The following is a 22,981-nucleotide window of genomic DNA, read 5'->3' as shown; positions in this document are numbered from 1 at the left end:
GCACATTTTTTGAATCTCTAAACACTGCTACATTCTATAAAATTTCATTGTCAGTTGGAGTTACCAGCAATAACTGCTTTTTATCATCTCCTGAAACCAACACGTCCCCGTTGAAGTAATTACTCGTTAATTTGCCTTCTACGCTTTTAATTGACAGGTCCTTGCCGATGAGCTTGGTCACTTTGTTGTTCTCCTTACAACAAGTCTTGATGAAGTTTACGCATGCAAGAGTTTTAATTACATCCACAGACTTGAAAACTCCAAAGAGCATTGTACACAAAAAGCCGAGCAAAAAAACTGTTAAAGTAGCGATTCCAGCGGTGTTTGGCCCCTGGTTACCTGATGTGTAATTAAAGTGTTGGTGTATTACTTGGGAATGTTGTTTTTGAGGTCTTGGTATATATCCACTCTGATGTTTGCGCCTCCTTAACAGCTTATTTTATGTGTAAACTCACCTTAAAAGGGTTTGAAAGGAGTCCCAGAAGTTTCTTCTTCAGCAAATAGGGCTTATCTTTGAACTCCTTTAGGGACAAAAATTTCTGAACATTATTTCAGAGTTTGTTTCTTACATTCATTCCCTCCTTAAGATTCTTAGATTTCATGTAAATGTATTCCTATATTTTTTATCAGAGTTTAATACTACCTTTCTGCTTCTATCCTCCAGAATCGCCCAGAATCCATAAGAATCTAACCTTTTCAGCTTCAAATCTCTATAATTATCTGTAGAAAGGCTTCCATTGTCAGATTGATTCTGTTTTATTAATTTACAGTCATTTTTTTAATATATAACGAACCTTCTGGCTAACGTACGATCCAATGATGTTATCAGAACTTCTAAAAAAAATAAAATCTGGACAAATTACCTTTCAAAGAAACATCTTGAAGACTGAAACAGTGCAAAAGCACTGAGAACTGCTAAATTACAGTATTTATAGTCGATATTCTTGAAATTGTTTACGATACTCATATTTTACAGAACTTCAAGATTCCATAAGAATTCGGGAAACAAGATAGTAAGAAGCATTACGAATATAAAGTAAATAAAGGAAATGAAAAAACTAAGTTTCCATAGATTACTTTCTAGGCAAAATTACTACACTGAAATTTGTTCACCACTTAATTGTTGGAATCTCAGTCAATATATTGTAATATACTATGGAATCTGATGAAGGTTATATATATAAATCTCCTTCTGTAGTTTGGCTTCAAAAAGACTTACTTTTATACGGCTCAGGGACGGTTTTATACGTTTTCGATTACAAGTTGGTTTAATTTTACACACCGTTAACTTAGAGAATCTAAATTATCCAGGAAGTTTCAATTTCCTGAGCAGAACCAATTTGTTAGGAGTATTTACGTATGTGTAATTTAAAATGTAAAAATTTAGATCGACGACGATTTAGTTGTGGTTGGCTTTGACAACAAAATTTTTACAGTTTATGACAGCTTTTTTAAGGTATTACTAACTGGGTGAGACTCTTATTTTATAATCTCTTGATTTAGAAAATTTAATAAAAAAATATCATTTATCGCACTATTTAAGGGCAATGCAATAATCTGTGATTTCTTCGGAGATGTTTCTATTTTGAAACTAAGCCTTGATTCTACCAAAAGTTCTAAAAATAGAGATAGTGACACACAGTTGAACCAAGAGAAGACTATCGAAGCATCAGAAAGTGCAACTAGGGACAAACTAACTAGTGGCAGTGGAGATGTAATCATACCCTTTTCTCATTATAGTACCATAACATCATCCGTAAGTATATAATAATCCTTAACAACTTCATTGTAGTTGATTTACAATGATCTGCTATTTACTGGAAATAAAGACGGAAAGATATTCGTCAACTCACTGTCGAATTTACACGAAATAAAAGACATTTACTTATCACACAAAATGTATTTGATTTTCATTTTATGCCTTTTAGGTCAATTAGTTGTCTGGATACAAGGGAGGATTTAGATTTACTACTTTCTCTATCTATTGACGATTCTATACGGTTTTGGGATATTAAAACAGGTTTGGAAGTCCACAAGATTACCATTGAAAACACTAAATGTTTAAGTTATTTTTTAAAGTCTAGTGGAAATTTGATAATTCTTCTTTGCTTGGACGAGATTCTTGTTATCAAATTCAGTTTTTCCAAACTAGAACTATTAGGCTTTCAAATGTACAAATTATCTTTCACAGCCCAAATGTGCTCATTTATAGGAGATACCTTGTACCTAATTGACAATTATTCCAGCCTATACAAAGTTGACAACATTAGTAAAGTCTGTACAGATAATAAAGTAAAGGATAATAAAATAGTCATACCAGATGATTCAGCTATCCTGGACAATGTAGTGTGTATTTATAAAGGCGACAATAAATGCAACAAGATAAACATTAAAAAGAATGTTAACGTGTAACATATAGTTCTAACACATTTAATTCCTCTTTAAGCAGCTTTAACAAGTTGCTTCCATGTAAATTAAGCGATTTATTTTCATTAACCATTTTTTTAAATTTATTGCTTAGTTCAGCTTTGTACTCTTTAGATATCTAAAAATTTGGGATAGTTGAATATTTTACCTTGTTAAAATTGAATATATCATTACTTAGATTTGAATTGAGAAAAAATTTGACAAAATTTAGGAAGAAATAGGAATGCAGGGTATAAAAGGTTTCTAGGGGTTCGGAGTCGTTGTTGTAACTAAAGCAGTTAAGTTTCCCTTCATTGTAGAAATCCAGCACCCAAGATGTCACGTTAATGCTCGTAAGTGTAAACGGAAACCAATTTTGTTCCCTCCTAGACAACTCTAAGGCTTTTTTAGAACTTTCAGGGTATGTTTCTACCATGTATGCTAGGGACAAAAGTCCCAGTAAACCAGTTTTCCTAAAATCAGTTAAGGGCATTTGGAACCCTAAACATCCCCAACTATTAGCATCGTCGGACTTGCTAACATGCAAAGATTTCGGGGGTTTCCTATTCTCTAGTACTTTCCAAATTTTTTCAAAATGCTACACAAATATGTATATATTTTTATTAATATGTTAGGGTAATTGGGTCAATATAAGTATATTACCTTGCCATGATTCTTCTCTGAAATTTCTACTAGACAAGTTTCATCAAATTTCTTTAAGTCTGAATAGAATTTACACATTTGGACTACGGAATCCAGGACCAGGTGGCGATATTTGGGGTCTATTTCCAGGTTTTTCATGACTAAATCAGCAATTCTTTCATGTTCTTTAGAGCCGCTTTGTATTTCAGAAAATATCTAAAGAAAATATAAGCTTTTTCATAAAATTAATATGACATATTTACACAAAAAATAGTGTTAAAGGATACATATGGATTCAAATTTTGTCCACAATGGGACTGGAACTCAGCTAAAACTTTCGGGTCATGAACCTTGTAACTGACCGGCTCCAAATCCTTTAATAAAGAAAAGATGATGTCAACCAGATCAAGGTCGAGAAGGATTCTTTGAGCTTGAGAGGTTCTAGTCACAAAACTAATCACGTAATCGTAAATTTGAGACAACATAATTCATTTCCGAAGTGAAAATAAGATAAAATAACTAAAAATCAAACTACATTCTTTGTAAATCGATCAATTAACCCCCATCTTACATTCCTACCTGTGTAATATTCAGTAAGATTTATCTGTTCAGTATGTAATAAGTTAATCTACCATATGTCAATATAATAATCTGGAAGTTAAGTTCGGTATTCTTTCGAAATACACAGGATTTCCCTAAATGTGTAACTAACAGTCATAATTTGGAAGTTCGTCAAAATCAAAATTTTGATGGATTTTTATTTTAATTCTTGCCATTAGTAACTATATAGGTAATTAATATAATTTACAACTCCATTAGATAACCATATTGGGGAAATAAATATGAATATTGTGGGCATCACTACCTGAAGCTATACTCACTAATATATTTCTTAAGTTTGTATGATTAAATATGCATGCCCATAAACAGCTATCTATTTGTTTTAATTTTTTCTATTGATCCCCTTAATGTAAAGTAAAAAAATTTGGGGTTTAAACTTTTGTCTCTTCCGTTCTCTCCCGGTTTCTAAAACCACTAGCAATTTAAAATTTGTAAGATATATCGCATAATTTTAAGATTTTTTCATACTTCTAGCATCCCCTTTCTTAACATTCAAATATTTTGATATAAATGAAATGTGTATTAAAGAATTCTCTAATTTGTTAAAATTCTCCAACACATTTCACCTTGTTTTCCAAATTGAGATCGTTTAAGAGTTCCTAATAAATTAATGTACAATAAAGTGTAAAATCTTCAAATTTCAGTAAATGGATGACTCTTCCATCAAGAGGTTTAAATCGCAAAACGTATCCTATAGTTTTCCAGAATCGAAAACTGATTCTAAAGAAACATTCAACAGTTATAAAAAACTCCCGTTCTCTAATAAACAAAACAAAAATAGAGATGATTATACAGGACTTAATGATGTAAGAAAAAGGCCCGAAACATTTGACAAGGCACATAGCTTATACCTCGGAACAAAAATACAACCAGCATGGGAAACAAGAACACTTAAAATAAATCCAGTGACCAGCGATGATCTGTCAAGGTTCCTGGGAAACGAACATCACACACAAAGATGGTCGATCATTAGTCAAATTATGTTCATTTTGCTCTACAATTTGCGTCGCCTGCCGTTCTTGTGGAGTATTTTTATATTTCTGTGTCAAGTGATTGCACCCTTCATCTTGCCTTACGGAGTGCCCAGAACACCGTGGTACTCGAGCGCAGTCCCGCTGTTCTTTTCATTGTTCATGTCAATTTTCGTAAACGTGCTAGAATTCAAAAAGAGGTATAACTTAGGTCGGTTCCTTGACAACAAAAAGTGTGTTTTGTTAAATGACGGGAAACTATCTAGCGTGAGAAGCGGCGACGTTGCAGTTGGGAACATACTTAAGCTAAGTTGTGATGAGCAAGTACCAGCAGATTGCGTGGTTCTATATACAAGTAACCCAGACGGAGCATTGTACCTTGACGCATGTTACCTAGACGGGCAAACAGACCTTAAAACAAAGTACAGTATAAAGGACTTTAAAATAGAGTCGTCGATACGAAGTTATAATAATTTAAAGGGTAATATTATTTGCGATAAGCCATGTCCTGATATGAACAAATTTTCAGGTATTAATAATTATTTTATTTAAATTTTTATAGGGTTACTGAAGATAAAGGGTTATCCAAGGCCCTGCAACATAACGGTTGATAATTTTATAATGAAAGGATCCATTCTGAGAAACACAAGCTACGTATATGCAGTTGTGGTCTACACAGGCCCCGACACCAAGGCCAGCCAGAACTTTCTGAGGATTTTAAAGCCAATCAAAATAGGATGTCTGGAGCAAACGATAAACGGAATATCCATATTCCTGGGCCTCATCTATGTTACATGCCTCACGACCAGTATCATCGTGAGGTATGTAACGGTTTTGAAAGGAGTTGGCAAATTCAGCAAAAACTTACAAAGCCCAGTAAATTCGCTTCTGTTCATAATATTCAGATTCGTCGTACTATACTCTCCCATTATACCGACCACACTTCCAGCAATAATGGACCTGCTCAGACTTCTATATTCACCCTTTTACAACACCTACTCCGAAAGCATAATCAAAAATCTTAACAAAAAGGCTCCAAATGAGGTTACAGGAGGAACCTGGACCCTAAATAGTGGTTTGTGCGAAGAGCTTGGGCTTGTGGACTTTATTTTCACCGACAAAACTGGAACACTCACAACAAATAACCTCTCAATTACACTTGTCACTATTCTCAGTAAAAGTTTCACGCCAAAACAACTCATACACTCCTATCAACCCTCACATGGTTCTTTCAACTCGAACTCGACTAATGGCCACTCGCCAGAGAGAGTTAACGGAAAAGTAACGAGGGAGAATACTGAGGAGAGTGAGCACTTTATGAGACTGCTGTGCATATGTAATCCTTGCTTGAACATGGATTCAGAAGACAGTTACAACTCGTACTCTTCAAGCTACAAGTCGAATTATTCAAGAGCATATTCGTTCAAATTGAGCCACTTTAAAACGAAGTCTTTCGATAGGTTCCACATCGACGGATCTGAGGAACAGTTCGATCAGAACTCCAATTCCGTTAACCTGGAAGATCAATTCGACCAGAATAGTTCTAATATTGCAGATAACTCTATAGAAATTGAAGAGGAGGAGGAAGAAGATGATGATGAAGTGGAGAATTTGCCGATGTACAAAAAGACTAAGAGTAAAGCACATTTTGGGACAGTCTCATATATCAATGACGAAAACATATCAAAAGAGTTGTTTAACCTGAGTAATAGAGAGAGTATTAAGCTGGAAGAGAGGAAATATTTGACATGTATAAGTAAGGAAGACGAGTGCATGGTAAATTTGGCCAACGATTGCGGGTACTTTGTGTCCAACAGGACGAGGGATAAGATTGCGGTGAACTGTAACGGGAAGTATGTTAATTATGAGATTTTGGCAGTGAACGAGTTTACAAGTACCAGGAAGAGGATGTCGGTTTTGGTGACAAATGTTCAAAATAACGAGAATTTATTATATATCAAGGGAGAGGCCCATTCAATGTTGTCGATTATAAATGACCAAAATACTAAAGTTGCAATAGAAAGCAGACTTAAAAAGAACTCCATATTCGGATACAGGGTTATAATTTGTGGATACAGGTCGTTGACCTCCACTGAGGTGCTCGAATACGAGTCGTCGGTTCTCATGAACAGGGAGGGTTTGGACGAGTTGTGCACAAGATTTGAGAGGGATGTTAATTACTTGGGAATTATAATGTTCCGCGATGAAATACACAGAAATATAGTGAAAACCATAGACTTGCTGATGGATTCAGGTATTAGGATTTGGGTACTGACTGGTGATAACAAGGAGGCCACAATACAAACATGTTATCTCACAAAGTTACTGGTGGTCCCGACGAACATATTCATTATCCAGATCAAGGATTTGTTGTCTGATATGATCACGCCCAAGAGAATGAGTGATTCCCTGGGTAGCGAGACAGACACTGTTACCGATAAAATTGACATGCTAGTTGATACCATATACAACAAGTATATCCTGGAGAGGAATAACACCAATGACCAGCTGTGCCTGATCATAGAGTCTGAAGACTTGGAGATTATTATGCAAAGTAACAAGGGTCAGCAGATTTTCATGAACATGGCTTGCTCGTCGGATGTTGTGATAGGTTGTCTTCTAACCCCAATTCAAAAGGGACAGCTAGTGCAAATGGTTAAAACAAAGATGATTCCCACTCCCATAACATTATCAATAGGAGATGGAATAAACGACATCCAAATGCTCCAACAGTCTCACCTTTCAATTTGTATTTTAAACACAGCGTCAGATGATACATCAGGTAATAAAAAAAATATGCAATTTGGCGGACCTTCAAATTCGTTTAACGCCCACAACAACGTTCGTCCCGATAAAAAGAATGATGGAGCTGATAAGGATTACAGTCACGATTCAGTTGATAAGAATGATACTGCAGAATCTTCAGAAACTACCTCTAACAATAGGAATCATGATAGCAAAGATTTGAACCTGGAAAAAAGTATATATTCAGACAACCTGGAGGGTAATAGTGAGAAGTTGGTGATAAACAATGACATAGTTGGTTACTGTGATTTTTGCGTGGACAGCTTCAGTAACATCAGGGAGCTTTTATTTAAGCAGGGAACTAGAATGCTCAAGTCTACATCGCTCATAATTTACTTTACGATTTACAAAGGACTTATCTTTATACTGCCTATTTTTTATTACCAAATCTTTACAAACTGGGTTGGACTTGACCTCTACGGATCACTGATCACGATCCTCTATCACCTCATTTTCACATTCATCCCCCTCATCATGTTCATTCTCTTTTACCAAGATATTTCATACGAGATTTATAACCACATTTCAATTCTATATACCATCAGTATCTTTAGTAATAGTATTAGTTGTGGAGTTGAGATGATTCCATATATTGAGTTATATAGTTATTCCATTAGATTTAGAATAGTTATATATATATATAATACCCCTAACTCCTTAATTAGATAACTCTGTAACATGGTTTTACAGGTAGGAGAAGAATGTATTTGAATATAAATAATAGTTTGTATTGGATGCTGGAGGGGATTTTGGGTTCATTTGTAAATTATTTACCCTTGCATCTGCTGGTGATAAGCAACGATAACATATACAAAAGTGAGGTTATAAGTAACAGAACCTTTGGTCTGTTGATTAGTGTGTCCTCAATAATAATCTTCAACACGAAGCTCTTGATAAATTACACTCCAAACACAAAACTCTTCAGGTTCATCAGTGTAGTGTACTATCTGGTGTCAGCCCCGCTGTATCTCGGGATAATATATTTTTCCAGCAGGCGTTCTTTGAGGCTCTCGTCGTACCAAATACTCAGAATCGTGCCGTTTTACATCTTAATTCCAGTGTGGATCACCTTCACAGTCATCTTAAACATCCTCTCGAACCTGCTTCAGCTTTACATTCTGCCGAATCTGATCAAGCACATCAAACTCTACATCATCAACAATAACAACACGATCAACTTTAAAAGTAATTGTCTAGCCATTTTTAATTATAAGTGTACAGTAGTTTAATGATTTGTAGATATCAAAAGCACATTCAACTTCAAGAACATTAACATAAAGAATTTGATGCCGGTTTCGAGGCCATTTAAGGTTAAGAACATTCACGGAGTGACTAGTAAGTTTGAGTCCGGAGTTACAGAGAATAACATAAACAAGCTTATTAACATTTACACTCTGAGGTTCAAGGACATTCAGCTGGAGTCCGACTACAGGCTTGACAAGAACAAGAAACACTACTACGAAAACGGACACTGGTACAAGATCATCTTCATTTTGCTTTTCTTGTACTATTTGAGCAGTTTCGTAGTCGAGTATTTGGTTCAGAAGAGGTGGTTCAAGACCCCAGTAGTCTACTGCATAGTTCCCACTCTGCTCCTGGAAATTGTACTAATAATCTGTATCATAATCTCCTTTAATCAAAGACTGTTCATCAAGTTCATCAACCACATTCTCTACTCCCTGGTCACCTTTATGATCATTCTTCACGTCTCAAACAGGTTCCTACTCAAGTCAACTTCCTGGCTCCACACGGTACTCTTCCCTATCTTCACCTTCGTGATCCTCAGAATACCCTTCATAATCTCAGTTGGACTTAACCTCATCTTCTCAATAAGTATCTTTCTAGACTAATTTTACAGGATACCATATATAGAGTTATATAGTTATCCCATTAGGGTTATAATAGTTATATATATATGATACCCCTAACTCCTTAATTAGATAACTGTGTAACTTGTGTTTGTAGATACGTTAGTCTCGATAAATAGCACTAATATTCACACATTGCCATTGTTTGTTGGGATAAACATATTTGTCGGATTTGTGGGATATGACTTGGAGTACAAGTCCAGAAGTAACTTTATAATGGAGTTCTCTGTGCTGAATTACAGACAGAAGCAGAGCGAGCTTCTGAACACGATGCTGCCAAAGATTGTTGTTTCGAAGATGATTAACGCAAAGCTTAATGAAAACGGAATTCCAATCGGGTTTGAAGCAGAGAGACATGAAAATGTTACTGTCATTTTCGCAGACGTGTATAACTTCCAGGAGCTGATAGCCACCATTGAGCCACACAGGCTGGTGGAAATTCTTGACACTCTGTTCCTATCTTTCGACAGGTGTTCAAAGGAGTTTAACGCCATAAAAATCGAGACTGTCTCCGAGACATATCTCACCTCAATGGGCTTAAATACCTCTGCCTCCTCCCAAACAAATTCACTAGGATTGACATCAGAAAGCTCAGAAAATGGACAATCGAAGACCAAAAAATCCAGATCCACTTTGGGTAGGAAAAGTAGAAGAAGCAAGGACATTGCGATTGATACAATTATCAACAGGTTCGATTCCTACGTTCAAGCAGCTTCATCCTCTCTTGATATGTCCATCGCTATGCTTCAAGTTGCCACTACCATCAAACTTAACAATAGTAACACTTTATCCATAACTTATTTAGTTATTCTTATTATATTTCGCTAATTTTATATAATTGTATTCTAAGTATAATTTGCTCTAGTTTTAGTAGTAATGTGGTTGTAGATGAAAGTATTGGAGTGAAAATTGGTATAAACAGTGGATATGTGATTAGCGGACTAGTGGGAAGCAAGAAGCCGCAGTATGCCTTATTTGGGGACACTGTGAACACAGCAAGCCGTATGAAGATGACGGGCGAAGTGGGTAAAATTCATATTTCCGAGAGCACTTACGAGCTTGTGAAAAATGATAAGACATTGGAATTTATTAACCGAGAGATTGAGGTAAAGGGCAAGGGAGTGATGAATACTTACCTGTTGGAAAAGGCACTTGGGACCAGTTACCCAAACTTCACGAACTCAAACAATAATCTCCACGAAGTAGACATTTACTACAACATGCTCAACAAGAAGAATTATTCGGCCTCTGCGTACGGAGACGGTTCATCTGCCTCTGGTGAGACTATTGAGAACGTTCCCCTGAGCAGTAGAGAATTGAATGGCCCCGAAGTGTCACTAAGTGATGAGGAAATTAACAGGATAAAGAATAGGAGAACGAACATAAACAGAGCAGTTGGAAACGAGGATGATTTGTACGATAATTTATACGATTACAACACTCTTAACACCAGTTACTCCTCATTTACAGTCGGAAGTCACAAGAGAAAATGCTTCAAATTCAAGAGGGATCCATCCTTCATGAGCAAGTCCACCAGCATGAGACTTACTCGCAGATTCGCCAGCAGACTTAGCACCAAACATCACTCGTCATTCTCCAAAAGCAGGTTCAGCATGCGTTCTTCGAAAAACACTGCGAGTATCGGAAGCTCGAGTATCGTCTCGAGCCTTACTACTCCCAAAGATAGGAAACGAAAATCAGACCAATTCTATCAAATTAAAGAAGGTGAACAATATTACTTTTAGTAGTATTAGTACTAGTATTATTTAGTATATAAATAATATAAATAATGTGATTGAATAGGTGATGAAATACATATGAAAAAGAATGAGAGCATCTTATTGAAGTTTAATGATAAGTTGCAAGAAGACCGATACAGGAATAACTTTTACAATAACGTAAATAACATTTCTATAAACGAAAACGCGCTGTTTATTTTCCTGGTAAGACCATTTAAGATAATAATTCCTTAGATCACGTTCATAGTCCAGAGCATAATTAACATAAATGTGCCTCGGATTTACGTCCAAGATAACAGTAAGCTCATTGTGTATTTGAATTACATTCTATACTGGACCGTCCGGTGCTTCTTCATCCTAATGTCTTTCATTCTTTGGATGCTTTTCCACTACAACTTCTTCATACAAAACAAGGAGGATAATAAGAAGATTAAGATCTGTACCTTCTTCGTCAACCTGTTATTCGTCTCAGCAACTTGTATATTCGCTCTTTCCAATTCTTGGTCAATTAAACGAACTGAACAGTATTTTTTTATTCATATAGTTATATAAAATACCCTGGTTGGGTTATGAAATAGCCCTAGCTAGGATACTATAATACCACAATATAATAATGGTTGTAGTATCGATTATAATTTATGGCTGAATAGTGACAGTGTTGAGTTTTACTTTTACTTGATTCTTTTACATCACAGCACCGGAATGCTCTTTCAAAACTGTTTGCTTATCGATTCTCTATTTCTGGTCCTGTCAATGACCTTCATCTCATCCTCAGTCCAAAACAACGAAAACACCGTAACGGCACTCTTCACTATACCAATATGCATTTTATTCAACTTATTATCGGCTCACTGCAAAGTATTATTGTTATTTACTGAAATTATACACAATTAGTAGTTAGAATAGTCAATATTATGTAACTGTATCATGTAATAGGAATCAATTGATCGCAAGAAATATTATACAAATGAGAAGGCATATATGATTGAAACTAGAATAAATCAGATATTGGGTGAAATGTTACCAAAGAGTATTCTGGAGGAGTTTAAGCTCGAGAGACTGAAAATGTGTTACATTCACGAACACATGTCATTTCTATTCTCTGACATCGTTGGCTTTACTAAATGGGCGGAATCTGTTGACCCTTCCGAAGTCATTGCACTTCTTCAAAAACTCTTTGCAAACTTTGACAGAAACACTACTAATTTTAACCTTTATAAACTCTGCACCATTGGAGATGCTTATGTGGCAATCTCAGAACCAAAAGTCATAGGTTCGCCTCTACACAATTCTTAGCTTATTCAAAGTTATATCATTTAGTTTTACACATTTCTAACAAATACTAAGTTGATAGTTTGGTAATTAGTTGTTTAGATAATCAGGACATGAGGATAAAGGATTTGGAGAATATCTTGTTAATGGCTTACTCTATGATACACATAATTGACGAAACTAGCAAAATTTTCAACGTAACTACCATATTACTATTATTCTACAGTTATATCTAATTAATACTATTATATACTATAAATATTGCTAATTAAAATTGTATAATATGGGATTAATTTGTTATCAGATACCGGATTTGAAGATGAGGATAGGGTTACATTATGGAAGTTGTATTGGAGGAGTTATTGGATCAGGGAGACTTAGGTATGACGTTTGGGGCACTGACGTTTACACTGCGAATATGATTGAGAGTAACGGAGTTCCAGGCGAGGTTTGCGTTTCGGAGAAGTTTCGGGATATAATATCACAACATTTCCCCAACAGGTTCAAGTTCGAGCATCACAAAGATATTAACATCATCGACAAAACCATCAAAAGCTTTATCATCAGAAATAAAGCGAAGGAAGGTCTGCAAAAGACATACTTTTCTCACCTGAACTTTGCAGATGTCGGCAATGTGTAGCGCGAAAGTGAGATATATATATAGTCAGTTTCTGAAACTGAGTGAAGCGGAGCAAAGTAATTTTTTATACGCACAATTATATGATTATTTAGATTCTCTACGTTTATTGCTGGAGAGTAAGCTAAAATTGCCCGAAAATCCAAAAATTCTTAAAGTTCGTGCCCCATTTCCTCATCCCTTACACTTGTTTTCTGAGTACTCTAGATTCACTCCTTTCTTTCACAATTTCACACCTCTCGAACTTTCAAAAACACTTTTATTGCTCAAGTGTTTTGAAACCCCTCATTCTACCCAAATCCATCAAAATGCCTAAGATGTGCGGTTTACACATTCAATATTAACTACACATTTTGTTTAAAACTTTGCACATTTTTCTTTTTGACTCGATATTTGAAATGAATTGTAAAAGGTACTGTTTTCTGGCAACTAACCTCCTGTTTGCCACCCTATTTTTGTTCTTATTTGGGTTCACCTTCGAAGGATGCAATAATTCTTTTGCTACCTTTTTATCCAGAAAGTTATACGAATATGTTCTATACCTTTATAACAATGACACTTTTGCCCTATTTTTGACTCTCTTCAGTTATTTAGGACAGTTTCTGGCCAAGATGTTATTCTACAAGGGCCTCCCCTCAAAGTTCTATCTTCACTGTTATCCTCTTTTAGGTGACAATTCTTTGGAATCTGTTTTAGGCCCTTTACCCAATAGTACTGTAATGGCTTTTAAAAGATTTGTAGCATGGTTTTACAAACTCTATTGGACTCTTTTAAAACGACCCCTTAGTTACTTTTATGTTTTTGGATTCTTTGGTGTCATGGTTTCGGTTAGGCTTTTACTCTTAACTCTTCTATCACTTACCCTATTGTTTGCTGTAAAATATTTCAAAAATCTCCTCAAACATTTGGGATTCAATCTCGCATTACCCCTTGTACTACTACCCTCATATCTATTTGTGCTTCTTGTATACTACTGGGCTTACGAGTCATTTTTTACACCTTTACACTTGGCTGGATCCTTAGTTCTTGTAGGATCTCTTTCCTACAATAAATTCAAGAAATCACGTCGCTAATTTTATTACCATATATACTATATGTTATGCATAATATATTAGTTGTTAGGTGGTTTTACTAATTGGGATTAGATTGGTGTGTGAATATGTTATGGTTTAGTATTTCATCTGAAGACCAAATACAGGGTATGGCCACAAATCTTAAGGCTGCTAATACTAATGGTACACTTTCAGGTCCAGCCGGAGGGCTAAATACTGCAGCAACTGAACTCAAGAGTGATCTCAGTGTTGCTAATGCCCAAGCCTTCAAAAAAGCCAACTGGGACAGCCACTATGGCAATCTCGTCACCAAAGACACCAACGCCAACGGTGAAAATCTCTACACCGGCAGCAAAGACTTCAAAACTCCCAGAAAACATAAGTTCAACTGGATCATAATTCCCTCCATAGTCACCCAGTGGTTAAACTTCCTCACCTATGTTATATTATTGTTTGTATATATCACTAGTCTACCCAGCATGCTAATGGGTAATCTTGTGGACCTAATTCAGAAACTCACTGCCGATAACAAGACAGACTTACAGCTAGACCACTCACAAGAACAAAACGCTGGCGAGAATGCCAAACTTGGAAAACTCATTTTGATGAAACGTTGGAAGTTCTGGTGCATTATTATTCCATCCATTATGACTATGTGGTCAGTCTGGTCTCCCAAAACTAATTTCGTATACCATGGAGATAGGAATCCTAAAAATGGGTTTGGAGGATGGAAACAATACGCATCCAAACACGTACCCAAAGAATCATCACAAGAATGCAACACCGATGCTGAAGCTAATGCTGTTGTTCATGCTTGGATATGGCACTTCTTTGATATTCTGATTCCACTTAAGATCGCACTTGCCATTGTATTCATATATTCACTTCATTATAAAGAATCACACAGCTACTTATTAAGTTGTTTTGTTGCCCAGACTAATGAGGATAAGGCTACTACTATTGATAAGGATAAGGTTAAAATTGAAACTGGTACTGTTAAAGATGGTAACTGTACTGAGACTGCTCCTACTACTTTTACTACTACTGGTGGTAGTGATGCTCCAAATATACTTGGTGTATGCAGTAGTACCACAGTTGCCACCCTGACTACTCAAATCGAAAGTGCGAAACTCAACACCACTAATCTCACTCTGACTCTCAAAACTCAAGGTGCCACAATCACTGTCGATGGTGATGCCGAAGGTGATAGTTCTAATGGTCCATATACTCTAGCCGGTGGAAATCTGAGTGTCTCTAACATTACCCTCAATGGTGATGATTTTCCATATAGACTAACCAATATTGGAACTCTCACAGCTAGTCTTCAGCTAAGTTCAGGTACAGTTACAATCAAACAGGATACTCTTATTACACTCAAACTCAAAGTTGCCAATAGTGCCCAACTCACCGTTAATGGTGCTAATGGTAAAACTCTCACAGGACCTCCATTTCCATTTAGTCTGGGCGCCTACAAAGTCACCAATAATGAGGTTACTCTTAAAAGTAATTCTGCTCCAACTACAATCACTACTGACCGCAACGACTTCTCTGAACTTCATTCCGGTCACTAGGTAACTGTTATATTTGGGGTAAACAATATACTTGGACCAATAATCCAATGGCCTGGTATTGGAATATATTTACAATTCTAGTTCCTCTTCAGATATGCTTGCCGTTGTATTCATATACTGTCTGCACTACACACTAGATACCAAATTCTGAAACATGGAGAAGACAATCCTAACATGTTCAGATTCGGAGTTCTTCCAGGTCCATTCGGTGTTGATGCCTATGGTACTACTCGTAATACTAGTCTTACCTTTAACGTTACTCTCAATAATAGTACTACTGGATTTCAGTCTAGTGGTACTATCACTATCACTGTAGGTGCTGCTAGTTTAAAAGCACTCGAAAGTCCTAGTAATGTTACAATCACACTCTCCGATGGAGGAACTATCAAGAAATACGATGATCCTGAGAAGCCTCCTACCCCTGAAAATCTCAAAGATTTCAAAATTGATGAAACACTAACTAAGGATACTAAGCTATACATTCTAGCCACTGGTACAATCTCTAATCCTCCTGGTCTTAATGGTTCAGAAGTTACCATTAAAGCTACTGTCGATGTAACCTCCTCTGGTCAGCCTCTTGGAGACCAAGCACTCACTTTAAGTCCAGACCCTGATAATGATCCCAGCAGTGAGGGCCTAGGTGGTTCAATAACACCCGAGGGTACCAACAATTCTGGCCCTGTCTCAATCAGTGGTAGTAGTACTATCAAATTGACAGGGACTGCTCTAGAATCCCTTAAGTCTCTCACTGAGAATGCTGTCACTCTAACTGGTACTGGTGGCAGTAATTTTAGATCTAGTGCCAGTATAACTGTAACTAGTACTGATGGTAATGTCAACTTCAAACAACTCCCTGTTAGTGGAAAACTTGAAATCAGTAAAATCAGTGGTTCTATCAAGAAGTTAGATGAGAAAGGTAAACCCATTGAACTCCAAACCACTACCCAACTCACTGTTGGTGATAAGCTATCCCTTGATGCCAATGGCGAGATCACACAACCTGATAGTGCCAGAGGCACTAATGTCAAACTTTCAGGTACTATAGTGGTCACCAATAAACAACAACAACAAATAGGCTCTACACTCACCTTTAGTGGAGGTCCTAATCGTACAGGTGTAGGTGAATCCCTCTCACTCGAGACTAATGGAACAATCAAGAGTGATGGTTCTAAAATCGAAATCGATCAGAATGCCTACAGTACTATCACGGCTGCTTCTGATACCAGTTCTAGTTTTTTTACCATTGGTGCTAGTCAGAGTAGTGCTAAACTATATCTTCATAATACTACTATCAACGCAACTGGTGGTCTCAAAGCTGTTGCCACAATCAAAGCCACCAAACATGGTGGTGCTGAGCATAATGGTCCCATAACCTCAATCAACGAAGGTACTCTCAGGAAAGGTGCCCAACTCCAGATCAATACTCAGCTCGAGGCTGGCGACATACTAACACTCAGTGGTTCTGCTAATCCTGATGTTACGATTGAAGGTACCATAATGGTTACTAGTCCAGGATCTCTTGGAGAAAGCATAACTCTGGCAGGTCTTCTAGATGGAACTCTAACCCTCGCTAATGGTAGTAGCAATATCGATGTATCCATAGGAGGTGAAAGTCTCAACGCCAAAGATCCTAAAGATCTTGCTATTAAAGGTATCAATATAACTTGTGGTGGCCTTAGTGGTACTGCAACCATGGAAATCACATCAGATGAACATGATCTCACAACCATAACTGATCCGGTTACCATCAATATCACTAAACTCACCAAAGACGGTGCGAAACTCAAGACCGGTACTGGACTCCAGTCCAATGACACTCTAAATCTCGAAGGTACTGCCACTGCTGGTGATAAGAGTCTCACCCTCACTGGTAAGATCACAATCACCAATGGTGGAAATCTCTCGAGTGGTCTAAGATTCAGTGGTGATGTAACTAGCTCCGGAAGTCTCACCTTCGAAGATGCTACTGATGGTTCTGGTGTCACAGTCACTGGTACTCTAACCCTGTCTTCTGCTACTCTTACTGCTCTCCAAAATAGTAACTTCAGTCTCGCCAGTGATAATAAACGTGCTCTTACCTATAAACCTGATCTAGTTACCAAATCTAAAATTAGTGTAGGAACCAGTGCCACCGGTAAGGTCAAACTCAGCGGACTCTCACTAATACCTGTATGTATCACCAACGCTAGTACTGGTAACGGTTTTGAGGCCACAGCTAACCTATCCCTAACCCACACCAAGACTTCTGCTACAGCTCTCAAAGATACTGGTGAACACAATATCAACCTCACAACAATTGCCACCACTAATCTCAATAGTGCCAAAGCAGAGATCACCAAAGGACCCAAAGACAAAGTTGCTAGTCTCCCCGCTGGTGCTGACATACTCGAGAAAGAAACCGATCTCGTTCCTGGTGACACTCTAACCCTCACAATCACTCCCCAAGGTAGTGGTACTACTACCACCCTCACAGGTAAAATCACTGTCACCTCACCTGGAACCCTCACCGGTCCTCTGAACCTCAAAGGTGGTCTAGAAACATCCAATGTTAGTCTCGGCGGCAAAGGAACTCTCACCAGCACCGCCGGCGCCAATATCACCAATCCAAAGTATGATCACATGGAGTTCCATGTCAATCATCAAGATACTCTTTGCTGTTACTGGGGTGGCAGTCACTCATTCGGGATTAATACTACCATTACCCAAGCCTCTCTCAACCTCACTGACCTTACTGGTAGTCATACTCTTAAACTCCAAAATGGTGATGGTGCTGTTCAAGAAGTCAAATATACTGTCCCTGAAGAGCAAAAAGATACCATCAATAGTATCAAAGGTCAAGCTAGTGATGTCAAAATCAACCTTAAACTAACTCTCGCCGAAGTTACCCTCACACAAACCAGTACTAGGAGTACTCTCAAGGCCACTGGTACAATAACCACCACAAAGACAGTCACACCTACTGGTGGTCAAACTACTCTAGAACAAAATCTCAAAAAAGATCATGACCTAACCTTCACCAGCAACAGTGGTCTCACTCAAACGGGTCTTCCTAAAGGTACTGTAATTATTGGTCCCAGAGGTCAACATCAGACACTCAAACTCACTGCCGAACCTGATACTGATGGTAAACCTACCGAACTCACACTAGAACTCAAGGCTGGTACCAAAGACATTCTGACCCTCAGCAACGGCAGTACTCTCAACCTGTCAGGTGGTATCAATGGAACACTTACATACACTGATAGTAGTGGTAATATTCTAATTGCCACCTCCATCAATAGTGACACCTTTGATCAAAATGACTTTAATGGCACATATAAAATACAATGGTTAGGAAGGTAGACATCTTAGGTTGATTAACAGTGGACTTATCAATTGCAGAGTCTGTATAATGCAAACAGTATATGAATATACCCTCTAAACATATCTGAAATGGAGCTAGAATTGTAAACGAATGCCATCACAACGATTATTAGGAGATTCAGTTGACTAAGTATTCTGCTTAGAATACATACAACAGTTAGTGCGTTGCTGATTGGAGTGAAGAGCATTGGGGTCTGGACTTCCTGTAAAATTTTTATTATCACTAGCACTATCAGTGAGGGTGTAGGTACCCAGACTAACAGGAAGAGTAGTTGGTTTGAGTTTACAGTTATTACAGCCACCGCCAGTGAGATCGATATCGCTTGTGATGTTAAGTTTAACATTATAGGTTCCTTTGAAATTAGCATCGGCAGAGTTGAGGGTGAGTTTCAGACTATCAGCTTCACGATTTAGATTATAAGTTTGGTTGGTAGTGATAGGTGTAGTCGAAATTAGCTTTAGAGTATTATCACCAGCACTGGCACTGAGAACTAGATTTTGTTCGGTGGAACTTCCAGTCTTATATTTGGCTTCACTGATGGTGAGGGTTATAGTGTGGGTACTATCAGAACTAGAATAGGTTCCATAGGTGTTGATACCAGATGACCATAATAGTTGACAGGAGAAGTGGTCTTATAACCACAATTATCGGCATGACTTTCACCAAAGTTCTGTTCAGTACTTATAGTATAATCTTTAGAACTAGAACTAGAAGTATCAGCTGATTTGAGTTGTAGTTCTTTGATACATTTTTTATGATATGGGACAGTTGGGTACTTTTCATCAGACTTAGATATGTATGCAATGGTCCAAATCATAGCTGCCACAAATGAGATTAGTATTGCAACTGCAATGTCAATCATTACAATTAGGTAGTCATCAACCAGCTGCATTGGAAGAAGAACAACTCAATAAGTAGCTATGATATTCTCTGTTATTAAGTGAATATATGAATATTGCAGCTAGACAGATCTGAAGTGGCATAAGAATATTAAATATATTCCACCAGACAACATAAGTATTAGCGGAGTCTTGCCAGGTATACTGTTTAGAATAGATACAGCACTTCTGTTCTTTGTGCTTGTCATGTAGTTCGTCAGGAATAAATTTGCCTTCAAGAGCTGTGATGGCAGTGCCACTGATTTCTATAGTGCCACTACCGGTGCTGTAATTTAGTTCAACATTACCACCAGATGGACTACCAGTAATGGTTGCTTCTTTACCACCAGGATCTTGTTTGTTGATAGTCAGTGTGGTGCCGGTAAGGGTGGCACCATTGCTAGAGTGGAGTTTAACAGGCGTACCGGTAACCCAAGGATTTGACTTTTTGGTAACAGATACCCTGGAAGTACCACCTTGGATGGTCAGATTAGTACCACTGATGGTTAGTTTGCTGAGTTTTATTTCACCACCAGGAAGATTGATGGTTAGGGTAACATCACCACCACTGGCTAGAGTGATAGCTTTGGAAGTACTTACAGTACCACTACTACCAGTACCATTGAGGATTATTTTATGAGTAATGTCACTAGTACTATTAGTGAGTTCTAGTTTAATACTATTGACAGTCTCAGTAGCAGAATCTTCAGGTTTTGGACAACCAGTACGTCCAGGTTGTTCATTACCAGTACCTTTACAGACCTTTTCGTGATAGACGCCCCAACTACCCATGAATACATATCTGAGAAAGTTTAACCAATTGGTAACCATGAAAGGAATAGTTAGGATATGGAACTTATATTTATATATACCATTGGAATACTCAGTTTGAAGTTCAGTGAATTGATCTTTAACATGTTTCTGTTCAGTCTCACCTAGTGCGTTGTAGGCAACAACGACTGAGTTGAAGAAGGTAATTACCTTCTCGGCATCACCGCTAGGATCGGCTGCACCTTCAAGTTGTTCGGAGTAGTACTTGACCTTGGTGAACTTAAATATCTTGTCGTAAAGCGTCTTGAGAGCCTCAAACTTATCCTTAACACTTTGCTTATCACCTAGTGAGGTGTATGCAGATTCTACCTTTTCGTAGTTTTGTATTACAGTTTGGGCCTTAGGATAATCGTTACCATCAGTGTTATCACGTAGTTCTTTGACACTAGAGGCTAGAGTAGTGGCTGGACCTTGAAGTGTACCAGTAAGATCTTTGGCCATCTTGGAGAGTTTGGTAAGGTTTAACATCCCATCATAATGTTCCTTCAGTTCAGTGTATTCATTTTCAACAGAGTTGACCTCAGAATGACCTTGTTTACCAATTTGTTTAGCTTTAGTCATTAGTGCGGTGTATGCACGTTGGACCTTGTCAAACTTAGTTATGACCTTAGTGGCCTTATCTTCAAGACTATCACCACCACCAGATTCTAGTGCCTGTGCAGCATAGAATAGACCATCACTAGTAGTATCTTTCTTGGCTGCTGTAGCAAGTTCTTCGGCATGATTTTTAAGATCAGCAAGTGGACTAGGGTCCTCAGCAGTCTCTTCTAGTCGTTGAGCTGCATTGTAAAGCTTTTCGGCCTTACTCTTTAGTGTTGTGGCTTTAGTAGGGAGTTCACTACCAAGTTTATTTGTAGTGCTATTGATGTCATTGTTCCTATTGTCGGCTAGTTCAGTGGTAGATTGACGTTCGGCAGTGGTTCTAAGTGCTTGGGCCTTAGACTCTATTTCTGTGGCTTTAGAAGTGAGTCTATCAGAAACAATACTGGTTTGGATATCAATATACTCTTTGTCAAAAATAGGAGTGATATCCTTACACTTTCCAAGGTTGTAGGCACTTTCAAGTGCTTGGAAAGCAGATTTAACATTGGTGTATTTACTTGTTTCACCAGTTTTAGTAAGAGCTTTAGTATATTCACTTGCTTGTGCCTTGACCTTTTCGTAGGCTTCTTTGACTGAGTTGTATTTATCTATTACATCTTTGGCCATGGGAATTAAGTCCTTGGGATTACTTTCTCGAGCAGTAGAGAGTTCACTGAGGGCCTTTTGGAGACCAGAGTTGTCATTTTGTCCTACGGCATCGCGAAGTTTTTCGGCAAGATGTTTGAGTTCTTTAGTAGGATCTTCACCATCTTGAGCTTCTGGAGCTTTAAGTTTTTCGGCACCGGCTAGTATGTTGGCTTTACCATATAGTTCGTTGGCATAATACCATATCTTTTGATCAGAACCACCTTTACCATCCTGGGTACCAACTTGTTCTTGAAGTTTTTTGGCTTTCTTAACATTGATCATAGTATCATATATGTGTTTGACAGTATTAAATTCCTTCTCTACCTTAGCCTGGTCAACAGGACTACTTGTACTTAGTTGATTGTATGCATCTTCCAGTTCGTCGAATTTGTCTATTACAGTGTCGGCATTAACAAAAGCCTGGGGAGGTGTATTTTCGGCTAGAGTTTGGGCTGAAGAGGCTAGAGTGCCGGCTTGAGTATGTATATTAACTTTCTCATTGGTGGCCTTATCTTGAAGTGCTTTGGCCGCAATCTGCAGCTCTTCGGCTTTAAGTTTAAGTCTACTACCTTTTATTGTCTTGGATATAATTATCCTTTTCAAAAATTCTTACAATATATAATTATATATGAATAATAATACATTATGATAATAATCTTAATTCCATCAATTGTTTCTTTATTCCTTTTCCTAACAATGCAGATGCTATTACACATGCTCCTACATAATATATATAACTCCGTTACGGTGTGAGGTCAAACAGTAACTAAGTACCCTAAGGGCATAACTAACTAGTCCCCGTAAGGGGTATAACTACTATAAATAACTAAGGGAACGCCCTTCGGGGGTACCGCTTGACCAAGCACCGTACCTGCAACAAAAATATGTAAACAAATAACAATAAATCCAGAAATATAAAAAACTCTTGCTTTTGTTTGTAAACAATCTGGTTCAACTTGAAATTCATCATTTAATGCTTTATATATCTTAAATGATGAATTTGTAAATGTATATATACCCCAACCTATATATACCTTACTACCTCTAAATATACTCTTAACTACTCTAAACATAATCTTAACTACTCTAAATAA

General features: G+C 37.5%; 8 protein-coding genes across 8 annotated transcripts, besides 34 other annotated features; 4 read left to right on the top strand and 4 right to left on the bottom strand.

Annotated features, from left to right (window-relative positions):
- Positions 1-34: 34 nt before the first annotated feature.
- On the bottom strand, positions 35-967 carry TA15460 (uncharacterized protein; the record flags this gene model as incomplete). The annotated part of the gene is made up of 7 exons (XM_946773.1): positions 35-339; positions 371-425; positions 456-539; positions 570-614; positions 644-751; positions 795-834; positions 864-967. The coding sequence occupies 7 exons, from the start codon at positions 965-967 to the stop codon at positions 35-37; spliced, it is 741 nt and encodes a 246-aa protein (XP_951866.1).
- Positions 254-322: a sequence feature (1 probable transmembrane helix predicted for TA15460 by TMHMM2.0 at aa 152-174).
- Positions 968-1,155: 188 nt separating the features above from the next.
- Positions 1,156-2,412, top strand: TA15465 (uncharacterized protein; the record flags this gene model as incomplete). Its single annotated transcript, XM_946772.1, has 5 exons — positions 1,156-1,266; positions 1,388-1,470; positions 1,504-1,756; positions 1,793-1,899; positions 1,938-2,412. 5 exons carry the CDS (start codon positions 1,156-1,158, stop codon positions 2,410-2,412), a joined length of 1,029 nt encoding a protein of 342 aa, XP_951865.1.
- On the bottom strand, positions 2,402-3,533 carry TA15470 (uncharacterized protein; the record flags this gene model as incomplete). The annotated part of the gene is made up of 4 exons (XM_946771.1): positions 2,402-2,545; positions 2,576-3,004; positions 3,070-3,264; positions 3,336-3,533. 4 exons carry the CDS (start codon positions 3,531-3,533, stop codon positions 2,402-2,404), a joined length of 966 nt encoding a protein of 321 aa, XP_951864.1.
- A 783-nt stretch (positions 3,534-4,316) lies between these two features.
- On the top strand, positions 4,317-12,964 carry TA15475 (guanylyl cyclase, putative; the record flags this gene model as incomplete). Its single annotated transcript, XM_946770.1, has 12 exons — positions 4,317-5,169; positions 5,203-7,989; positions 8,136-8,630; positions 8,685-9,278; positions 9,411-10,091; positions 10,202-11,038; positions 11,117-11,256; positions 11,287-11,576; positions 11,676-11,910; positions 11,989-12,325; positions 12,427-12,521; positions 12,629-12,964. 12 exons carry the CDS (start codon positions 4,317-4,319, stop codon positions 12,962-12,964), a joined length of 7,680 nt encoding a protein of 2,559 aa, XP_951863.1.
- Positions 4,680-4,748: a sequence feature (20 probable transmembrane helices predicted for TA15475 by TMHMM2.0 at aa 122-144, 148-170, 351-373, 393-415, 1141-1163, 1173-1195, 1226-1248, 1263-1285, 1290-1312, 1327-1349, 1457-1479, 1489-1511, 1518-1537, 1552-1574, 1587-1609, 2125-2147, 2160-2182, 2197-2219, 2252-2274 and 2284-2301).
- Positions 4,758-4,826: a sequence feature (20 probable transmembrane helices predicted for TA15475 by TMHMM2.0 at aa 122-144, 148-170, 351-373, 393-415, 1141-1163, 1173-1195, 1226-1248, 1263-1285, 1290-1312, 1327-1349, 1457-1479, 1489-1511, 1518-1537, 1552-1574, 1587-1609, 2125-2147, 2160-2182, 2197-2219, 2252-2274 and 2284-2301).
- Positions 5,400-5,468: a sequence feature (20 probable transmembrane helices predicted for TA15475 by TMHMM2.0 at aa 122-144, 148-170, 351-373, 393-415, 1141-1163, 1173-1195, 1226-1248, 1263-1285, 1290-1312, 1327-1349, 1457-1479, 1489-1511, 1518-1537, 1552-1574, 1587-1609, 2125-2147, 2160-2182, 2197-2219, 2252-2274 and 2284-2301).
- Positions 5,526-5,594: a sequence feature (20 probable transmembrane helices predicted for TA15475 by TMHMM2.0 at aa 122-144, 148-170, 351-373, 393-415, 1141-1163, 1173-1195, 1226-1248, 1263-1285, 1290-1312, 1327-1349, 1457-1479, 1489-1511, 1518-1537, 1552-1574, 1587-1609, 2125-2147, 2160-2182, 2197-2219, 2252-2274 and 2284-2301).
- Positions 7,770-7,838: a sequence feature (20 probable transmembrane helices predicted for TA15475 by TMHMM2.0 at aa 122-144, 148-170, 351-373, 393-415, 1141-1163, 1173-1195, 1226-1248, 1263-1285, 1290-1312, 1327-1349, 1457-1479, 1489-1511, 1518-1537, 1552-1574, 1587-1609, 2125-2147, 2160-2182, 2197-2219, 2252-2274 and 2284-2301).
- Positions 7,866-7,934: a sequence feature (20 probable transmembrane helices predicted for TA15475 by TMHMM2.0 at aa 122-144, 148-170, 351-373, 393-415, 1141-1163, 1173-1195, 1226-1248, 1263-1285, 1290-1312, 1327-1349, 1457-1479, 1489-1511, 1518-1537, 1552-1574, 1587-1609, 2125-2147, 2160-2182, 2197-2219, 2252-2274 and 2284-2301).
- Positions 8,171-8,239: a sequence feature (20 probable transmembrane helices predicted for TA15475 by TMHMM2.0 at aa 122-144, 148-170, 351-373, 393-415, 1141-1163, 1173-1195, 1226-1248, 1263-1285, 1290-1312, 1327-1349, 1457-1479, 1489-1511, 1518-1537, 1552-1574, 1587-1609, 2125-2147, 2160-2182, 2197-2219, 2252-2274 and 2284-2301).
- Positions 8,282-8,350: a sequence feature (20 probable transmembrane helices predicted for TA15475 by TMHMM2.0 at aa 122-144, 148-170, 351-373, 393-415, 1141-1163, 1173-1195, 1226-1248, 1263-1285, 1290-1312, 1327-1349, 1457-1479, 1489-1511, 1518-1537, 1552-1574, 1587-1609, 2125-2147, 2160-2182, 2197-2219, 2252-2274 and 2284-2301).
- Positions 8,363-8,431: a sequence feature (20 probable transmembrane helices predicted for TA15475 by TMHMM2.0 at aa 122-144, 148-170, 351-373, 393-415, 1141-1163, 1173-1195, 1226-1248, 1263-1285, 1290-1312, 1327-1349, 1457-1479, 1489-1511, 1518-1537, 1552-1574, 1587-1609, 2125-2147, 2160-2182, 2197-2219, 2252-2274 and 2284-2301).
- Positions 8,474-8,542: a sequence feature (20 probable transmembrane helices predicted for TA15475 by TMHMM2.0 at aa 122-144, 148-170, 351-373, 393-415, 1141-1163, 1173-1195, 1226-1248, 1263-1285, 1290-1312, 1327-1349, 1457-1479, 1489-1511, 1518-1537, 1552-1574, 1587-1609, 2125-2147, 2160-2182, 2197-2219, 2252-2274 and 2284-2301).
- Positions 8,918-8,986: a sequence feature (20 probable transmembrane helices predicted for TA15475 by TMHMM2.0 at aa 122-144, 148-170, 351-373, 393-415, 1141-1163, 1173-1195, 1226-1248, 1263-1285, 1290-1312, 1327-1349, 1457-1479, 1489-1511, 1518-1537, 1552-1574, 1587-1609, 2125-2147, 2160-2182, 2197-2219, 2252-2274 and 2284-2301).
- Positions 9,014-9,082: a sequence feature (20 probable transmembrane helices predicted for TA15475 by TMHMM2.0 at aa 122-144, 148-170, 351-373, 393-415, 1141-1163, 1173-1195, 1226-1248, 1263-1285, 1290-1312, 1327-1349, 1457-1479, 1489-1511, 1518-1537, 1552-1574, 1587-1609, 2125-2147, 2160-2182, 2197-2219, 2252-2274 and 2284-2301).
- Positions 9,101-9,160: a sequence feature (20 probable transmembrane helices predicted for TA15475 by TMHMM2.0 at aa 122-144, 148-170, 351-373, 393-415, 1141-1163, 1173-1195, 1226-1248, 1263-1285, 1290-1312, 1327-1349, 1457-1479, 1489-1511, 1518-1537, 1552-1574, 1587-1609, 2125-2147, 2160-2182, 2197-2219, 2252-2274 and 2284-2301).
- Positions 9,203-9,271: a sequence feature (20 probable transmembrane helices predicted for TA15475 by TMHMM2.0 at aa 122-144, 148-170, 351-373, 393-415, 1141-1163, 1173-1195, 1226-1248, 1263-1285, 1290-1312, 1327-1349, 1457-1479, 1489-1511, 1518-1537, 1552-1574, 1587-1609, 2125-2147, 2160-2182, 2197-2219, 2252-2274 and 2284-2301).
- Positions 9,440-9,508: a sequence feature (20 probable transmembrane helices predicted for TA15475 by TMHMM2.0 at aa 122-144, 148-170, 351-373, 393-415, 1141-1163, 1173-1195, 1226-1248, 1263-1285, 1290-1312, 1327-1349, 1457-1479, 1489-1511, 1518-1537, 1552-1574, 1587-1609, 2125-2147, 2160-2182, 2197-2219, 2252-2274 and 2284-2301).
- Positions 11,242-11,256: a sequence feature (20 probable transmembrane helices predicted for TA15475 by TMHMM2.0 at aa 122-144, 148-170, 351-373, 393-415, 1141-1163, 1173-1195, 1226-1248, 1263-1285, 1290-1312, 1327-1349, 1457-1479, 1489-1511, 1518-1537, 1552-1574, 1587-1609, 2125-2147, 2160-2182, 2197-2219, 2252-2274 and 2284-2301).
- Positions 11,287-11,340: a sequence feature (20 probable transmembrane helices predicted for TA15475 by TMHMM2.0 at aa 122-144, 148-170, 351-373, 393-415, 1141-1163, 1173-1195, 1226-1248, 1263-1285, 1290-1312, 1327-1349, 1457-1479, 1489-1511, 1518-1537, 1552-1574, 1587-1609, 2125-2147, 2160-2182, 2197-2219, 2252-2274 and 2284-2301).
- Positions 11,377-11,445: a sequence feature (20 probable transmembrane helices predicted for TA15475 by TMHMM2.0 at aa 122-144, 148-170, 351-373, 393-415, 1141-1163, 1173-1195, 1226-1248, 1263-1285, 1290-1312, 1327-1349, 1457-1479, 1489-1511, 1518-1537, 1552-1574, 1587-1609, 2125-2147, 2160-2182, 2197-2219, 2252-2274 and 2284-2301).
- Positions 11,488-11,556: a sequence feature (20 probable transmembrane helices predicted for TA15475 by TMHMM2.0 at aa 122-144, 148-170, 351-373, 393-415, 1141-1163, 1173-1195, 1226-1248, 1263-1285, 1290-1312, 1327-1349, 1457-1479, 1489-1511, 1518-1537, 1552-1574, 1587-1609, 2125-2147, 2160-2182, 2197-2219, 2252-2274 and 2284-2301).
- Positions 11,752-11,820: a sequence feature (20 probable transmembrane helices predicted for TA15475 by TMHMM2.0 at aa 122-144, 148-170, 351-373, 393-415, 1141-1163, 1173-1195, 1226-1248, 1263-1285, 1290-1312, 1327-1349, 1457-1479, 1489-1511, 1518-1537, 1552-1574, 1587-1609, 2125-2147, 2160-2182, 2197-2219, 2252-2274 and 2284-2301).
- Positions 11,848-11,901: a sequence feature (20 probable transmembrane helices predicted for TA15475 by TMHMM2.0 at aa 122-144, 148-170, 351-373, 393-415, 1141-1163, 1173-1195, 1226-1248, 1263-1285, 1290-1312, 1327-1349, 1457-1479, 1489-1511, 1518-1537, 1552-1574, 1587-1609, 2125-2147, 2160-2182, 2197-2219, 2252-2274 and 2284-2301).
- Positions 12,965-13,359: 395 nt separating the features above from the next.
- TA15480 (uncharacterized protein) lies at positions 13,360-14,034 on the top strand (the record flags this gene model as incomplete). Its single annotated transcript, XM_946769.1, has 1 exon — positions 13,360-14,034. The coding sequence occupies one exon, from the start codon at positions 13,360-13,362 to the stop codon at positions 14,032-14,034; it is 675 nt and encodes a 224-aa protein (XP_951862.1).
- Positions 13,378-13,446: a sequence feature (4 probable transmembrane helices predicted for TA15480 by TMHMM2.0 at aa 7-29, 44-66, 129-151 and 171-193).
- Positions 13,489-13,557: a sequence feature (4 probable transmembrane helices predicted for TA15480 by TMHMM2.0 at aa 7-29, 44-66, 129-151 and 171-193).
- Positions 13,744-13,812: a sequence feature (4 probable transmembrane helices predicted for TA15480 by TMHMM2.0 at aa 7-29, 44-66, 129-151 and 171-193).
- Positions 13,870-13,938: a sequence feature (4 probable transmembrane helices predicted for TA15480 by TMHMM2.0 at aa 7-29, 44-66, 129-151 and 171-193).
- Positions 14,035-14,120: 86 nt separating the features above from the next.
- TA15485 (uncharacterized protein) lies at positions 14,121-18,926 on the top strand (the record flags this gene model as incomplete). Its single annotated transcript, XM_946768.1, has 2 exons — positions 14,121-15,503; positions 15,666-18,926. 2 exons carry the CDS (start codon positions 14,121-14,123, stop codon positions 18,924-18,926), a joined length of 4,644 nt encoding a protein of 1,547 aa, XP_951861.1.
- Positions 14,403-14,471: a sequence feature (2 probable transmembrane helices predicted for TA15485 by TMHMM2.0 at aa 95-117 and 170-187).
- Positions 14,628-14,681: a sequence feature (2 probable transmembrane helices predicted for TA15485 by TMHMM2.0 at aa 95-117 and 170-187).
- Positions 18,927-18,955: 29 nt separating the features above from the next.
- TA15490 (uncharacterized protein) lies at positions 18,956-19,315 on the bottom strand (the record flags this gene model as incomplete). Its single annotated transcript, XM_946767.1, has 1 exon — positions 18,956-19,315. The coding sequence occupies one exon, from the start codon at positions 19,313-19,315 to the stop codon at positions 18,956-18,958; it is 360 nt and encodes a 119-aa protein (XP_951860.1).
- Positions 19,022-19,027: a sequence feature (GPI-Anchor Signal predicted for TA15490 by DGPI v2.04 with cleavage site probability 2.4940002 near 97).
- Positions 19,034-19,102: a sequence feature (3 probable transmembrane helices predicted for TA15490 by TMHMM2.0 at aa 7-29, 33-51 and 72-94).
- Positions 19,163-19,219: a sequence feature (3 probable transmembrane helices predicted for TA15490 by TMHMM2.0 at aa 7-29, 33-51 and 72-94).
- Positions 19,229-19,297: a sequence feature (3 probable transmembrane helices predicted for TA15490 by TMHMM2.0 at aa 7-29, 33-51 and 72-94).
- Positions 19,316-19,826: 511 nt separating the features above from the next.
- Positions 19,827-22,960, bottom strand: TA15500 (Tpr-related protein family member, putative; the record flags this gene model as incomplete). The annotated part of the gene is made up of 2 exons (XM_946766.1): positions 19,827-22,495; positions 22,705-22,960. The coding sequence occupies 2 exons, from the start codon at positions 22,958-22,960 to the stop codon at positions 19,827-19,829; spliced, it is 2,925 nt and encodes a 974-aa protein (XP_951859.1).
- Positions 19,893-19,961: a sequence feature (2 probable transmembrane helices predicted for TA15500 by TMHMM2.0 at aa 53-75 and 931-953).
- Positions 22,736-22,804: a sequence feature (2 probable transmembrane helices predicted for TA15500 by TMHMM2.0 at aa 53-75 and 931-953).
- Positions 22,961-22,981: the final 21 nt, after the last annotated feature.

The sequence above is a fragment of the Theileria annulata genome, chromosome 2 (assembly GCF_000003225.4).
Source record: "Theileria annulata chromosome 2, complete sequence, *** SEQUENCING IN PROGRESS ***".
NCBI lineage: Eukaryota > Apicomplexa > Aconoidasida > Piroplasmida > Theileriidae > Theileria > Theileria annulata.
The sequence above is the reverse complement of the archived record's forward strand: the minus strand, read 5'-3'. Positions and strand labels throughout refer to the sequence as shown.